Source organism: Polypterus senegalus, chromosome 6 (assembly GCF_016835505.1).
Source record: "Polypterus senegalus isolate Bchr_013 chromosome 6, ASM1683550v1, whole genome shotgun sequence".
NCBI lineage: Eukaryota > Metazoa > Chordata > Cladistia > Polypteriformes > Polypteridae > Polypterus > Polypterus senegalus.
The window spans coordinates 24,067,701-24,085,062 of record NC_053159.1 but is presented as its reverse complement, the minus strand read 5'-3'; the positions used below and the strand labels follow the sequence as shown (position 1 = coordinate 24,085,062).

General features: G+C 40.8%; 1 protein-coding gene across 2 annotated transcripts in view; it reads left to right on the top strand.

Annotated features, from left to right (window-relative positions):
• ano11 (anoctamin 11) overlaps positions 1-17,362 on the top strand; it is a 114,189-nt gene that overhangs the window by 68,801 nt on the left and 28,026 nt on the right. For both annotated transcript variants that reach the window (XM_039755598.1, XM_039755597.1), the window contains exons 13-17: positions 2,582-2,680; positions 5,901-6,003; positions 6,076-6,187; positions 13,274-13,328; positions 16,638-16,735. In XM_039755598.1, the coding sequence (XP_039611532.1) occupies positions 2,582-2,680; positions 5,901-6,003; positions 6,076-6,187; positions 13,274-13,328; positions 16,638-16,735 (467 nt within the window). The remainder of the gene's footprint in view (positions 1-2,581; positions 2,681-5,900; positions 6,004-6,075; positions 6,188-13,273; positions 13,329-16,637; positions 16,736-17,362) is intronic.

Here is a 17,362-nt window from a genome sequence, read left to right as displayed (position 1 = left end):
CGAGCTCCATCACTGCTGTTCCAGCCACTTAGTATCCAGGGTCAGTTGGTGGAGCAGGTTCAGACTTTTAAATACCTCGGGACAGAGATTGACACCGGTCTGTCTTTCATGCAGCATGCAGATGCTGTATATAAGAAGGCACAGCAGCGCCTCCATCTACTAAGGCAACTTAGAGCCTTTCATGTTAGCAAGGAGGTTTTAACGCTGGTTTATAGATCACTTGTTGAATCTGTTCTCACTTTTAATTACTTATCTTGGTACAACTTATTAACCGTTAAACATAGAACAAAACTGTGTCGTGTAGTTAACCAGGCTTCAAAAATAATTGGATCACCTCAAACTCCCCTTTCTGAACTGCACAACCGTGCACTGTTGAGGAAGGCAACCATGATTGTGAAGGATGTCTCTCACCCTCTTTATGCGTTCTTTAGATTGCTGCCATTAGGTAGGAGGTATAAAACCCCATTGGCGCGGAAGAATGCATACAAGAAATCTTTTGTACCCTCAGCAGTATCTGTTCTGAATCAGGCGCACGACACCACATCACATTTCACACTGTCGTGGTTTTGTCATGAATTACGAATTGCACTTTATTTAATAGATTATATCGTTATATTTTGGTAAAGTCCGTGTGTTCTCTTGCAAGAATTTAGCTGAATACTGTAATGAGAAAATCCGGTGTATGTTAACATTATTCTGTTTAAATTCGTGTGCAAGTTTCTACAGTCCACACATACCGGTAACAGCGTTTGACGTAACCGGCCCTGCGTGGGGTTGGTCAGCCCTCAGCCCCGCACACCCCTAAGGCCGCCTCTGACAATATCAACTTCTTTACGTCAATATACACAAGTGCCAGAGCTATCAATCTCATCAATCATCACCACCAAGATAAAACAGGGTGTTCAGCCAGGGGAGACCATTTTACAAAAGCTATTCGCATCAAGTTTGGAAGAAATATACAAGTCAGCATAAAGATCAATGGTGAAATCCTTCACCAGTTACATTTTGCTAGCAATGTTTCTTCTTCTCATGCAATAAAGAAGAACTTGAAAGGCAAATAACAGATTTAAATGACAGGAGCAAATGATTATAACTGTAAATAAATCTAAAGAAAACAAATGTCATGTTAAACAGTCAGTCAAAAGCTCAGCCACTGACAGAAATCCCCAGCAGCTATGTTTAAATTGGCCAATATATTACGACAAATGGCAATATTATGAATGAAATTCTGAATCATACTTAACAATCCTGGAAAGCATTTAATCAACTACATGATCACTAAAGCAAGAAAAAAAAATAAGACAATGGGCTGGTCAAATTGCTTAACAATAAATCATCGCCAGACAACAATAGTTTTAGATAAGATGCCACTTACTCAGAATGCGTCACAAAGTCAAAAGGCACCGACTGGAAAAATGTTTGCATTATGAGGAAGCAGCTGGAAAGACAATGAAGAGACCTTCAACCTGTAGTGCATTCATTCTGACAATGATGATTTTTGAATATTGTTGGCAAATAAAAATCAGAAATATGTTGTATATTATTGGAAATAATCTACATTTTTTAATAGCAACAGTTCAGTGTATATATGGTGGAAAAATATACTCATATCCTTTCTTTTCATTATATTGTATTACTATATTATTTGTTTCCATCTCACATTTGTGCACCTCCCTGCACTGGGTGTTGTGACTATGACACGTTACCATAAGGGGCAGTGACTTATATCATTTTGTGTCAATGACTTTGGAGGCAGACAAAACAAAGGCTTGCGGAGTTACCCCATATATTGTGAAGAGTAACCAACAATGACTGATACCTGTCTGTCTTTCTGCAAAATAACAAAAGACAAGTGAAAATGGATTCAGGTCGGTTTATATTAAGGAGGTAGGAAGTAGAGTGAGATCATCTGTGGTCATCTGGGACGGAAGTGACGTCATCAGGACGGGACAGAAGCAATGAGACTTCCAGGGGTCTGTAGGGAGAAAGAGAAAAGGCATTAGTACTCGTCACAAGCCGTTTTCCTGATGTTTTAATGCCCCCTGTTGGACCCTCTTGCTGTCCCCAAAGCGCACGTGTTCGACAATTTTATTATTATTTTTGATATAAGTGATATTCAGATTATGACGCCTGCATGTTACAGGGTCACCTTCTGGGCTCATCAGAGTTAAGCACTGCCACTCTGGGACACTCCTAGAATACGCCCAATGAGGGCAACTGACTCGGCTCCTTCCAGTCCACGAGCTATAAGAGCAGGGCGCTCCCAGAAGGGTATGAGCAACCCGCCAAACGGTGCTGCTTCCTGAAGCCTTTAGCCCTTTAGAGACTCTGCCTTTTTGTTCCTACTGGCGCCATCATGTGCCAGTTATTTTTGGTTGAATTTATTATTATAGTTAATTGGCTGGCCTGGTTGGTACCCCAATATTTCATTTAGACTAATGTGTTCCTCTCAGTCGATGACAGATGAATGGACTGCAGGAAGATTTTAGCTTTCTGTGGTTTAAGTTATCCTGCCTGAATAAACTAAACATCTGATGGTGAATGATCAGTGGCCATCTTTTCTTTGCTGTTGTTTTTGCAGCTGTGCATTGTCATGATATTCCTGGTGACTGTTATTATGTATCGAGGGATCATCAGCATGATGATGTATCATACAGGAAGCTCAGTTCTGCGGACTCAGGTAAGTCTGCTGAGGTTGGGTTTCTCACCTGATGCACGCACAATCAATGAGGCATAAACATGTTCTGTTTGATTAGCATGTTTTATTTATAGATAATAAAGCAATTTATTAATATTAGTGCACATATTGCCAAAAATTCAGTTTCAGAAAGCTTGAAAGTTGGAAACAGTTTGGCTCACAAATAGAACATATGGTCTATCTTTAACCTTAAAGACAAATTCAAAATGATTAAAAATGAAACCCAAAAAATTATGATTACATAAGTCCTCGCAGCTCTTGGGTCATTACTTGATTGCTCCTCAGATGGCTTTTGATCAGCAGTGACATCCTTCTTGATGATGTCTCCAGTGTATAATTAGCACAATGGTCCACGTTTTCCCCTCGGTCCTGGTCATAGATCTCTGGAGGTCTTCTGCCTCTCAGTGACGTCAAAGAAGGAATTGAATAGCATTTTTATAGGTTAAGGAGGAAAAGCTTGACTGAAAGTGTGTCTTGTAGAAGTCCAGTCGCGTCCACTTGATAATGATGGACCTGGTACTGTCCTACAGGATATTTAAAACATTTATATTCTCTCCTGCACTGCATCTCCTAATCTATAACTTTAAATTACTGGATCCTGTTTTTTATGAACAGCACAGTGAGTACCACTATGGCTTTAGAGTCCTGAGTACGACTCCTGTGTTGGTCAGGGCCATCTCAACAGTGCACTGGGGCTCCTACCTACACAACCAGCCAGCAAGTACCGACATACATACAGTAGATTAGCATGGGGCCCTCGGGCAAATGCCCAGCGTGCCCGTGCGTGAAGACGGCCCTGGTCTTGGTCACTGTCTCTGTTGAGTTTGCACATTTTATCTGAGCTGCCATGAGTGTTTCTCAGAGTGCACAGGTTTCTTTCCACATCACAAAGATGTGCACTTTAGGCTGAATGGAGACTGTAAATTGGCCTGTAAGAGAGAGTGTGGGATGTCCTGCGATGGACTTGTACCCCTGTCCAGGCTTGTTTCTGACTTTGCACCTAATGCTGCCAGGACAGGCTCTACTCCCACCCTCCCTGCAGCTCTCATCTTCACTAAGCAGATGTGTAAATGAAGGACTAAATGGAGTTCATACTTTTGGTTTTCAGTATTCACTTCATACATCAAAAACTTCTGTCCATCCATCCTTCTAGACAGACAAATTCTGGTCTAGTGGATTTGAATGGGATTTGTTGTAGAGCAGTTTATGAAAGTTATAAAGTCCATTAAAATGGTAAAGGTCATCGTAGATCACACATGGCCTAGTCACTGCTTCAGAGACCTGGGTTCAATTCCCAAGCCAAACACTTTCTGTATAAAGTTGCATGGCTTTCTCTGGGTATACTGGTTCCTTTCAAGCACACAGGTGTTATGTCAGTTTATCAAATCTAAACTGAACGATTGTGGACGTGTTGCTTCCATTCCATCGTGTTTCCTGCTTTGTGCTTCATATGTCCGGTGCAGGTTCTGGTATCCAGAATTGATTTACACATTTGGTAAATGATTGCCAGGGTTTTTTCCATACAAAGTGCTTGAATCTTTTTTTTCATGAATTTCTAATGAGTCTTATTCCTGGGTTCAAATCCTAGCCTAGGCATTGTCAGCGGAGTTTTCACATTCTCTTTGTGTCCACACAGATCAGATTCCCTTTAGCATTTCAGAGATGTGAAGGTTAGACTCTAAACTGAGCTGGAGTTTGTAGCGGTCAAGTGCTGCTAAGATTCACACCGTCAATGTGACGGTGATTTATTTATTTTAGTGGAGGATTACAAGGGACAACCCCAGCCTTGGAATGACACACACCCACACACTACTACAGAGACCAAATAAAGCACGCTGGGAACATTAAACAATAAAGAATATAACGAAATTAAATGATCTAAATGCAAACAATAATATCACCCCTGACCCTTTCGGCAATATTACATTTAACATATAAACACAAACATCACACAGCAAAGTCCATGAAAAAACCAAACTGGATGAAATGAGAAGTGACGAGATTGAGTCCAGCGATCTGTATGTAGAAAGGGAATGGAAAACACAGTCCTACCGGTAGTTGCTGAAAGGATGACGACGGATGGAAGGTTCAGGAGCGCTCCACTCTTCCGGGAAAGCCAACGAATCCAAACACAGTCCTCAGTATACAGGTAGACAGACGATCCAGACCCCAACAAACAAATACAATCCAGGACACAATGATAATAATATATGGCAGAATTAACGGCAGGCAGTCCAACAGATAAATGCAACACACAACGTACAACAACAAAAACAACCCCCCCTTCTCCTTCCTGACACCTGCCCTCCTTTTAAACCCCTTTGGCCACCTTTGACCCCAACAGCCCTTGCAAGGACTGCTGGGAGACGCAGTTCTAATTAATAGTAGCATTGCTACAAGTTAGTGAGTCAGTGCCCTGTGATAGGCTGGCTCTCCATCCAATGATGGCTTCTGCCTTAAACTCAGTTGCCTCATCCCCAGAGATGATTTATTGGTGTAAGTGAAACACATAAATGATTAACAAGTTGTGAGTTTGTAAAATTTCAGCAATACACCTATTTTAAAATTAATACCAGATACCGCAACATGCTACAGGCACAATATTTTGTTTCTGTTTATAAAGTTTCTTTTCCTTCACTACTCAAACTCACCTTCAAGCTTATTGATTTGCCACAGATTGCTCAATGTGGCCTCCTAGTGGCTGTGGCTCTCAACAGCACATCAAATGGTTGATGTCCTGACCGTTTCTCTGTGTGAGAGATCATTAGCTTCAAACCTGTGACCTGAAAGTTAATTTAAGAATTGGCATCAACTAATTAAACGTAAATGTGCTTGGCTCCTAGATGAAGCAAGGTGAACAGTGCAGATTGCTTCCTCTCCTTAGGATTGGATGTCTGAATACTATGGAAGAACTTCCTCTTCATAGATTTCTGTACTTTTTCATGCTGCCAGTGTTTCCCATTAGATATTATAATTCTTAATTCAGTAATACTTCACAGTCATTCATCTTATCGATTCACATATCACAGTGACTTGTAATTAATTTATTCTAGACGGTATACATTTATTCAATTACAAATTCAATACACTGTTAACATATATCTGTTGGTGGTGCACAGGCAGGCTGAGTGACTCTCCCAGGGTCACTGAGTGTGTCTGTTGGTGGTCCGTGATAAAAATAAATTGTGCTTGCACTCAACAGGCCGGAAATATTGCCAACATTTCCAGCAGCATGGTGAACCTGGCTCTGATTCTTCTGATGGGCCAAGTGTACACAGCGCTTGCAGAGCAGCTTACCAAGTGGGGTAAGGAGCAATTGGCTTGTCCAGCCTGGAGGACGCATGCCAGGTGACTAAACTGGGCTGTTTATTTCACAGAAATGCATCGGACACAGACGCAATATGAGGATGCCTTCACTTTCAAAGTCTTCATATTCCAGTTTGTCAATTTCTACTCATCACCTTTCTATGTGGCGTTCTTCAAAGGCAGGTGAGAAGATCAGTAAGTAGCTTATTTACAATTGGGATTGAAAGTGCAAGTTTGGTCCAGCAGGAAAGAAAATGTCAAAATCTATGACCTCTCAAAACATGGAAAAATCAAATACTATCTGAAAGCCAGTGTCAGGTGAGATGATGAATAATCGGCTAAATCAGCAGCCAGTAGCTAACAGACTGAACCGAATGGGAAACACAAGACTGACCCAGGTTTGTGCAGTTGTGGTGCTGCTGGAATCATGACAACTGCTTCATAAAAGACAACATTCAAGAAGTAATTATATAAATTAACTGTTATTGTCATCTGCTGAGTTGGCTTCAACCTACTAATTAAAAAACACAATTTATAAGGAATGAATTGAATGGTTGAGAGGTAGTGGCCCTTAAGTAGATAACATTTCATTAAAGCAGTGATGTCTAAATTCAGTATTAAGTACCTGGCACTGACTCAGACCCACGTATTCAAAAAGCGTCTCTGTTGGATTAATGACAGAAGCAGTGGGTGACCGAGTAGGTGACAGAAGCAATAATTTCCAAACTGATCTGTTAAGTACAGTCTTCTGCTTGTCCACAGACCCAAATATGAAAAAAAAAGTGAACAGGGACCAAACTCTATCCATCTGTCTGTCTGCCTGTCCACTTTTCACGAGAGAACTACTTAACGGATTTAGATTTGTTTTTTTTCTGTAATTTGCTTGAACATTCCGGTATCATAGTTCACTTGCGTTAATGATTTATTTGTGTGAATCCGAGAGACACGCAGCGGGCCGAGGAGAGGGAGGTGGGGCCCTCCTCACTCACGCGCCAGCCACAGGGCGTATCTTACCTCCGCTTAGCTAGCAAACAAGAGAACTACTTAACGGATTTAGATTGGGCTTTTTTCTGTAATTTGCTTGAACATTCCAGTTGATTTTACGACTTCTCTCATCACGCTACAAATCATAGTTTGCCTGCAAGAATGATGTATTCATGCTAATCTGAGACAGAGGCTGCAGGCGGAGGGGAGGGGGAAGCATGACGTCAGGAGTAGGGAGCCAGACAGGGCTCTCCTCACAGTCCTGTTTCACTACTACGAACCTGTGGGGAATGGCTAGTTATGAATGAACTGATCATAGCACCAGAGAAACACCTTAGAAAAAGGGTTGGATATTGTTATTATAATGGCGGTAATATTATTTCTATATATTTTAATCATTTTTGGATTTGTTACGGTCACGGTTTGGCAACCGCTGGGCTAACCTCAAAACAGAGTTCAGTGTCACAGATAGCCGGAAAAATGGATACAAGAATGGAACAAATCCTGGATAAAGTACCAGTCCATTGCAGGGTACATGCGCACACATGCAGTCATTTATCCTGGGCCACATTAAAGTCAAAAATGAACCTAACATGTACAGTATGTGCTTTGGATGCGAGAGGAAAATGATTTTCAGAAAACTGACAAACAAAAGAATTAAATAGTCAGATGGAGCTCAGATTGCCAAATTCGACAGTGAATTGAACTCTTTTGATTGGCTGCACAGCATGATGTAAAAATACATACCACTGCATAGGAGACTGATTCCAGAAACAGCTGACTGCAGCAGGGATAATGCAAGTTAGGATTATTGGCAGTTTATTGATTGACACAAATCAATATGAGAAAAAGAATTCACGGAGGAAGTAAAGCGCATTTATGTAAAGATAAAGACAGCAGTACTGAGGGCTGTTACAGCACAGCTCTGGAATTGTGGGTCTTAATCGTCTGCTCAGTTGCTGCCTTTGTAGAATTGGCACATTCCCCCAGTATGTGCTTGGGTTTTCCTCTGGGTACCCCAGTTCTTTTCCCACATCCACATCCCACTAACTTGATTCTGTATGAAGTCAGTCTGGATATGTAAGCAATGGAATGGCACCCATTTCAGGGTTGGTTCTTTTTTTGTGCCAAATACTAATGGGATTGGCTCCAGGCCCCCTGTGACGCTGATTAGATGATTAGAAAATTGGTATATGAATGATAAAAATGAGGCATTAGCGAGTCCTGTTTTGTCTTGGTAGAGTAATATTTTACTCCACTTTCCCCTTTTGTATTATTAATATGTAGCCTTTGTCAGAATCCCTCAAATCTCACAGACTTACCACTGTTTATAAGGTATTGTACCATATAACTTCTCCCCACCTTCCCTTTTACATCTATGACCTCAGGCAATTAGGTGTAGTAAAAGACAAGCAGGAGTTAAGTTACACTTTAAATAATGTATTATTGATAATATTCATAAATAATAACAATATGCAAAGTACATTTGAATATTGGCCACCATACAACCTGATAAATGGTGATGTGTAGTTTCAGGTGGCATACAGATTTGTTAGTTACTTAAAATGTCTAGTTAAGGCATCATTTGTGGTCAGCTTTCTTCAGAACAGACTGCATGCCTGTCTCAATATGGCTGTCGAGCTGTGCTCTTCATTGTATTGTCCTTTTCAGTTTATGGTGTGTGATGGTCTTTCATCAGTTTGGTGAGAGAGAGAGAGTGAGGTAAAGCAAGCAAATGTATAGATTTTCTGTCCAACCCCTAGAGCCAATAGGGTGGCGTAGTACTTCTGATACAAGCCAGTTCCAAACAACCATATTTCAGACCAATGTGGGGAATAGAACACCTTCACATTCCCAAACCATATGTTAAGCTAAAGCTTGGCAGTTAGGCAGCCTGGCTTTCCTGTGGGGGTTGACTGAGAGACTTTAGCAGAGAGATATTGGTCAAACTTGTTTGAGGAGCTTCCCCCCAACCCATTCATCCATTATCCAACCCGCTATATCCTAACTACAGGGTCACGGGGGTCTGCTGAAGCCAATCCCAGCCAACACAGGGAGCAAGGCAGGAAACAAACCCTGGACAGGGCGCCAGCCCACCACAGGGCACACACCCACACACCAAGCACACACTAGGCCCAATTTAGAATCGCCAATGCACCTATCCTGCATGTCTTTGGACTGTGGGAGGAAACCGGAGCACCTGGAGGAAACCCACGCAGACACGGGGAGAACATGCAAACTACATGTAGGGAGGACCTGGGAAGTGAACCCGGGTCTCCTAACTGCAAGGCAGAAGCGCTACTCACTGCGCCACCGTGTTGCCCAACCCTGTTGTAAAAGTACAAAGAGGCTCATTCCTAAAACGGGGGAAGAGTTTCTTAAACCATCAAACCATTGCTGTTATTATCTGTAATGTAGCACTAATATTACATTGCTTTGTCTAATTTACAAATAAAGACATACAAAATATTTATCAACTTGTATGCAAAATTTCCCATCACAACATGTCCACTGATTGACTACTAAGTTACATTTACAAAATGCCTAGAACTGCATCGCTACCATAATAAAAGGACGAGTGCATGTGTGTGTCTGTGTATTCTGTTTCTATCAGTACGGGATTGATAAAAGTAGTCATAAGATTTGCGGTGCATTAAGATAGAATGAAAAATGCAATGGTTTACATTGCTACATGCAGTACAAAATACACAGTGCACTACAAATATCGTCTTTGAATACTTCCAACAGAGAGTAACTGCCGGTCAGACAGAAATCAACTTAATAAAATGGGCAAGTGTTTGTGTGTGCATCCGAAGTGTTCATAGAGTTAGCAACATTTAAATGTAGAAGAATGGTCAAAAAATCAAAAATGGTAATAAAAATACCAATTAAAGGTCTAAAAATAAGGCAATTAGTTGTATTGGCTTATTCTGTTCTCTGATGTTATACGCCAGCAACAGCAGCATAGTAGCCACTTTCTTGAACCCACTCAGACCACATAAATGAGGTTTATAGCTGTAATCCTGTGGATTGATAACTTCAGTGGTGGGCAATGGATGATTTAAAATAGCGATTAATTGACATCGGGAAACCAAAACCCCATCACAACTACGCTAGAGTTGCTAAAGGGGGCCAATGCAGTAGTGACCACCACCATATTTTCTCAGCAAAGCACTTTGACTATAACAATGGTCATTTTGATTAGTGACACTGAGAGGAAGCACCAAAAATGGAGGGTGAAAATCCAAAGGGGAAGAAGCCCCCATGAGGGAAAGGGTCCAGGTGCGTATCATTATATCAGACTAAACAGACAACCCATGAATCAAATGAAAACCACAAGATCTATGCTGATTACCTAGATTTCAATTTATCTAAGATGATAGTTAGTTTCTAAAAAGACCATAATATCTGGAAGCAGCACACTTACTGAATTTGTTTCTCCTTTTCTATCTTAAAGTCAAACTGATGTGGAACCATCTCCAATATTTATAAGACAGACTTGCTAAGGAAGATATGGCAGATTGTTCTGTTTACAAAAAACATTGATATTTAAATCAATACATTTTTAAAAATGTAATATTGAAAATTGATACACGGTCTATTGCCTATTTATCACATATTATTTCACTTTAAAAATGTGGGTTTGAAGGAAAATATGTATTGCGTAAAATAAGGACACAAACACCATCTATGGTTCGGGGGGACCCTCCGTATACTGTAGCACAAAAATGAAATGACGTCTTCACAGACAGTTCAAAAATGTAACTGAGAAAAAGAAAATGGAGGCGGTATACAGTATGTAGTTGGCTGCAGGAAGTGATGTCAAGGGTGGAAGGCATTCTGGAACCGGAAGAGATGTTGTTATCATGTGGATTCTTCAGTTTTTCTGCAGGGAGAGAGGAGAAAGAGTTAGAGGGCAGAGTCAACCCCTGGTTCGGCGGGTAACTGCATCTGTTTGAGCCCGTAAACTGTCTCCCAAACACATGTGTGTGACAATTGTTAAAAATCCTAACAATCTATATATGAACAATCTAGGATATTATCACAGATAACTGTTACAGTGAGCCCATCCTCTACAGATTGACTGACCTAAGTATAGACTTGCCAGTATTCCACAGAGGAAAAACAATAATTTGAAAATTACTGTACTCACGTATAAGTCTTGTCATGAAAAACCGAAAAATTGATCATAAAATCCGACCCTGACTTATACGCCCGTTCAAAAATGCGACACTTGATTTTTTTTTTTTACATCTTCTTGCCTCCTCCAATCTCACATCAGTTTCTCAGACACATCAAATTTTGTTGCAGCAGCGCAGTTACCAATTTCATTCGCCATGTCAATGACTTTTAATTTAAAACAAACTTTATATTTTCTTCAGATCGAACGCTCCATAGTAGATAAGGGATGCTCTTATGATAAAGGTGTATGAGGGTGTGAGATACAAAAAACAAATAAATGTAAATGTCGTTTCGGAATAGTTCGGGTATTACTGTGTGGTCACATGGGCACAATACATAGAGAAAAAAAAGGCAGTGTGCTCCGTGGTTACTCTCTCAGGTGGGTTGTTAGCATATCATAACCTCTTGGACCAAATAGGGTGAGTTTTCCGCATTCGACTTATATGACTGATATTATGAAATACCGGAAATTATACGGTACAATCAAGCCCCGACTTATCCGCCAGTATACACGGTAATCACAAACAGTGTGTAAGTCTGAAATATTTAGTCCCATTGCCAGTGCACCCAGAGTGCATTTTTTTCTCCGTTACTCAGTTGATTACTTCATGTTTCTTATTGGGATGATTCAGCTACCTGCCTATGCATCTTCAATGTTCTGAGTATTTCACATAAAAGCATGTGTATTTTTAATCAATCAATCAACATTTATTTATATAGCACATATTCATACAAAAAAAATGTAGCTCAAAGTGCTTTACAAAATGAATAGAGAAATAGAAGACACAATAAAAGATAAACATAAGTCAACATTAATTAACATAGAATAAGAGTAAGGTCCGATGACCAGGGTGGACAGAAAAAACAAAAAAAAACTCCAAAGGCTGGAGAAAAAATAAAATCTGTAGGGGTTCCAGACCAAGAGACCGCCCAGTCCCCTCTGGGCAATCTACCTAACATAAGTCAAACAGTCCTCTTTGTATTTAGGGTTTTCATGGAAGGACCTGATGATGATGGTCACGTAGACTTCTGGCTTTCAGTCCATCAATGTTGGTGCATCCTGATGCTTTGAGTAGGTGGTGGTGGCGCAGGCCGCCACCACAAAGAAACCGGAAAAAGAAACAGAAGAGAGAGTTGGGGTCAGTACGGATTTTGGAGCCACTGTGAATAGTTATTATGAAGAACTGAACATACAGAGTATCAGGATTAAGTTAAAATGAAGTTATAAAAAGGCCATGTTAAAGTCATGTGTTTTCAGCAGTTTTTTAAAGTGCTCTACTGTATCAGCCCGGCGAATTCCTATTGGCAGGCTATTCCAGATTTTAGGTGCATAACAGCAGAAGGCCGCCTGCCTCACCACTTCTTTTAAGTTTAGCTTTTGGAATTGTATGGAGACACTCATTTGAAGATCTAAGGTTACGATTTGGAATATAACGCATCAGGCATTCCGATATATAAGATGGAGCGAGATTATTTAAGGTTTTATAAACCATAAGCAGTATTTTAAAGTCAATCCAGAATGACACAGGTAACCAGTGTAGTGACATCAAAACTGGAGAAATGTGTTCGGATTTTCTTTTCTCAGTTAGGATTCTAGCAGCTGCATTCTGCACTCGTTGCAAATGATTGATGTCTTTTTTGGGTAGTCCTGAGAGGAGTGCGTTACAGTAATCTAGTCTACTGAAAACAAAAGCGTGAATTAGTTTCTCCGCATCTTTCAATGATATAAGAGGTCTAACTTTAGCTATGTTTCTTAAGTGAAAAAATGCTGTCCTAGTGGTCTGATGAATATGCGATTTAAAATTCAGATTACAGTCAACGGTTACCCCTAAATTTTTTACTTCCTTTATCTGTAAGTCTTGGCGATTTTGGTAATCCAGCGCACCTCCCTGCATTGCTATTTTCAGCATAACTCCTTATCCAGAGAGTGTGACCCGTAGTGGCCATGACAGCAGAAGAAAGTCTATTAGTCTGCCAATGTGCTCAATTATGGAGCAAGTGTGCTGTGATTTACAAACTACTTTGGATCAGTGTGTCCACTAAATGAATATGTAACTGAGAAATAATGTGATGGTTGATAGACTCCTCCTTTGTCTTCCCCAGGTTTGTTGGCTATCCAGGTCATTATGGAACGCTATTTGGAATGAGGAATGAGGACGTAAGTACACTGCAGTTTGTGTTCATTTGCTTCTGTGTCTACTTATCTTACTGGTACGACTTGTGATACTGAGACATATAGGAAAAGGAATTTTATGGCTACAGCTTGTGTGAAAAAGTCTATAATAATATCATGTACTGTATGTATGGTGAGAGAGACTTATCTTGAAAAATGTCGTCCATGGATGGTAAACAACAGAAGTGAACTTTTGAAATTTTCCATAGGTCTTAAACATTACACTGGTGGGCAGTGGCTTTGTGGTATTCAGATTGGATGCTGAAACACTCCTCTGAGAGTAATATAATAAAGAATGACCCTCTTTATTGGCACAATGGGGTGGGGATTTGGCTGGTGATGATCACTTTGACATTTAGGCTGGCCCATGAGCTACGTAGATGCTGCTATCCTCGCTAGTATAAATGCACTTACTTTGTCTTCTGTTATTTTTGGCCACACCATTTGACAGGAATGAACTGGTGTTGTGACCGTAGCCCTTTCTTTTGTATGTCACTGCGTGTCTGTTGCTACATTAGTCTTATTTCACAGCAGTAGTGCAATGCCGGGGCATGGAAATAAAAAGAGGACGTCTGGTGGTGACATCGAGTGTGGCAGCCACTATTTAGACTTATTGTGATTTACAACCTTTGCAATTTACAAGTGTGGTCTTCTGTGTTTGATCCTGTTCTGAACTTCTCTTTGTGACCTTGCTACCAGTGTCTGGATTCTGCTTGTGTTCGTGCCCTTTTTGGATAATGCTGTTGGACCTTATTTCAGATTTGGACTACAGGTTTGCTTATTAAAACTCTTCTTTGTCATGTGTGCATTGGCTTGTCCTGATCTGTGTTGGCAGTTGGACTTTATGGGAGATTGCGCCATTTTGCAGACCAGTGGCTTCACTTTTTATGGAAGAAATAGCTAAGGCAGCTTGAAATGAAAGTAGTCAATGTAGACCTTAGCACTAACATTTGCAGGAACCATCAACTGGAATGTAATTTGTAATGAATGTAGTAATAAAATGCATTGCACTTTTTATTACAAAAGATGGCACATCACAAAAAGTTGTAGTAATAAAATTAATTACTATGCAATACAATACAATTTATTTTTGTATAACCCAAAATCACACAAGAAGTGCCACAATGGGCTTTAACAGACCCTGCCTCTTGACAGCCCCCCAGCCTTTACTCTCTAAAAAGACAAGGAAAAACTCCCGAAAAACCCTTGTAGGGAATAATGGAAGAAACCTTGGAAAGGCAGTTCAAAGAGAGACCCCTGTCCAGGTAGGTTGGGCGTTCAGTGGGTGTCAAAAAGAAGGGGGTCAATACAATACAATACATAGAACAGAACAAATCCTCAATACAGTATAAAAATAAAAATTTACAAGTACGTAGCAGAATTTAACAGTAGATGATATCACATAATATGATTTGGATTTGTTTAGAGTCCTGGAGACCTCAGCCATCAAGCTGCCTCCCCCATTTGGCCATTCCACAGCTGAGACAGCACTGGGCCAGTCAATCTGATGAAAGGACCCCTCTACCCCACGATTCCTGCGATCCTCCATCAGGGATGACTTTACCATAGACAGGCATAACAACTTGGCAAGTGGGCCCTGGCACCAAGTGCCACATTTGAGTACCGAGAACAGAAACAGAATAGCTGAGGGTTAGTAACACATTATAACTGTCATGTTACTTATGTTTTAGTGCTAATGACTAACAACAGAGATGCAGTCTGTACAGTTAATCAGCAGCTCTAGTCAGGGTGTGCTAAACTGAAGTAGTGAGTCTTCAGCCAGGATTTAAAAGCTGAGACTGAAGGGGCATCTCTTATAGTAGCTGGCAGTCCATTCCACAGTTTAGGGGTCCTGTAACTAAAAGCTCGACCTCCCACTGTTATTTTATTAATCCTTGGAATCATAAGCAGACCGGCATCTTGAGATTTTAATGTGCGCTCTGGTTTGTAAGTCATGATAAGTTCAGACAAGTAAGCCGGACCTTGGTCATTTAATGCTTTATATGTTAAGGATTTTGAAATCTGCCCTAGACTTAACTGGGAGCCAGTATAAGGATTTAAGAACTGGAGTTATGTGTTCGTATTTTCTTGTTTTTGTAATAATTCTTGCAGCGGCATTTTGGATTAACTGGAGGCTGTATAAAGAACAGTTTGAACATCCAGTGAACACTGCACTGCAGTAGTCAGTCCTACTAGAGATAAATGCATGAATTAATTTCTCAGAAAATACTACAAATGCTTATGATGTGCCGTCTGTTGGAATGACAGAGACATAACATCCGGATGCACTTAGAGGTACACAGACGCTTCTCCTTTTCTTAAAGTGGATGCTGGCTGTGACTGACTGTACTGAACAGACTTCCGCATCGTGAGGTCATCTGGGCAGCTTGCACCTGACATCAGATGGCCGTACAGTGTTTCCCCCCAAAGCTCTGTCATCTATAGCTGTACCATATTGTGCTGACTTTCAGCATGTTTCCCTGTAAATACTCTCATGTTGACTTGCACAATTTTACCAGACTGTACTGACTCTAGGGATCCTTTAACTTTGGTTCAATAATGATTGCAGTCCCCATGCAGCAGTTCTGTCCTATAGATATGGGTTTTCTACAGGTCATCTGCTTTGAACTCTGTCATTGGCCATTGTTATTCCCTTAGTCCTTAGTCTTTCACTGTGCTATATTCTTATGGATTGTGGCACCCATAGCCACCATTGACGGTGCTTCTTTGTGGAATTGTTGGTTAGTACATCTTGTTAAAGCCTAGTTATATAGCTTGTCAGCTTATCGGCCTTGTAATTTCTCACCATGCAGGACTGCCCATCTACCACTTGCTGGGCTACTTCCCACAGTGTTAGCATGCACACCTGTAGCTTCTCACTGGTCTCATTCTCACACTTTAGACATGCAGCTTCTTTCTGGTTAGTGCTATTCCTGTGTCCATTGTTCTGCTTCGTTAGATCACTGATGTCCTTCCTCCTAATCTTCTGGAATCTTGTAGTGTGTCATCAAGAAACTCTGTTCCTCAGACTCCTGGCTGATAAATGTGTGGATTCTCATTGGTCAGTACTGTCTGCTGAGCCCTCTTCAGTGGTCTTCTCACTGATTGTTACTGCCCCTTACATTACTATTCTATGAATGTGCAGATCCTTTCTGGTCAGCTCTGTCCCAGTGGTCCCTCAAGGTCTTCCTCTTTATCCTTGTAGATTCTTCTTGTCTCGTTGCGTCTGTCAGAGTACGGTACTTCATTACTCTCTTCTGATCAAGTGCACTTACTCAGATTTGGTTTTTGCAGTGTGGTCCTGGAGGCTGTCTTATCGAACTGGCCGAGCAGCTTTTTATCATCATGGTTGGCAAACAGATCATCAACAACATTCAAGAGTTTGTCATTCCGTAAGTGATTCTTTAAGTTGCTTATTCTTTGTAAGATGGTTTGTCACCGTCCTGTGCGGGTGTCATTATAGAATAGGAATGTCACAGAGTCTCACCAGGCCTACAGAAGACTGCAGCCCTGTTTTTAAGTTTAATTACTTTAGCTTTATGTAATTGTTTTTTGCTGGTTATGGGAGGCCTGGACTGGATTAAGCTGTTTCAAAAATGGCTGGCTGGGCAGATGGGTTTGGGAGATAATCAATATGCTGTGTAAGCAAATACCGTGCGGTCTTGACCCCGGAAAGTACTATAATGTTATTATTTTTTCAGTTAAAAAGGAGGAAAAGATGTGAAAGATATTTTTTCCAAAATGGAACCCCTTTCTGTTTATTTTGTCTGCTATACCTTCAATAGTTTTATGGTGTCCATCAAAAAAGGACCGCTCTTCCAGATAATCTTTCTGTCGACAAAAGCAATGTGAATTATATTCACTCTAACCCATTAACTGCATCTGTCACCTCATGTTGGTCGCTGTTCCCTTCTGGTGCATTCAGCAGCTTACGAGCTCGCTGCTGGAACAAGTGGGTAAAGAAATCCCAGCAAAGCCCCCACTACTTATAGCATAATCTTGGACCTTTTAATGGTTCA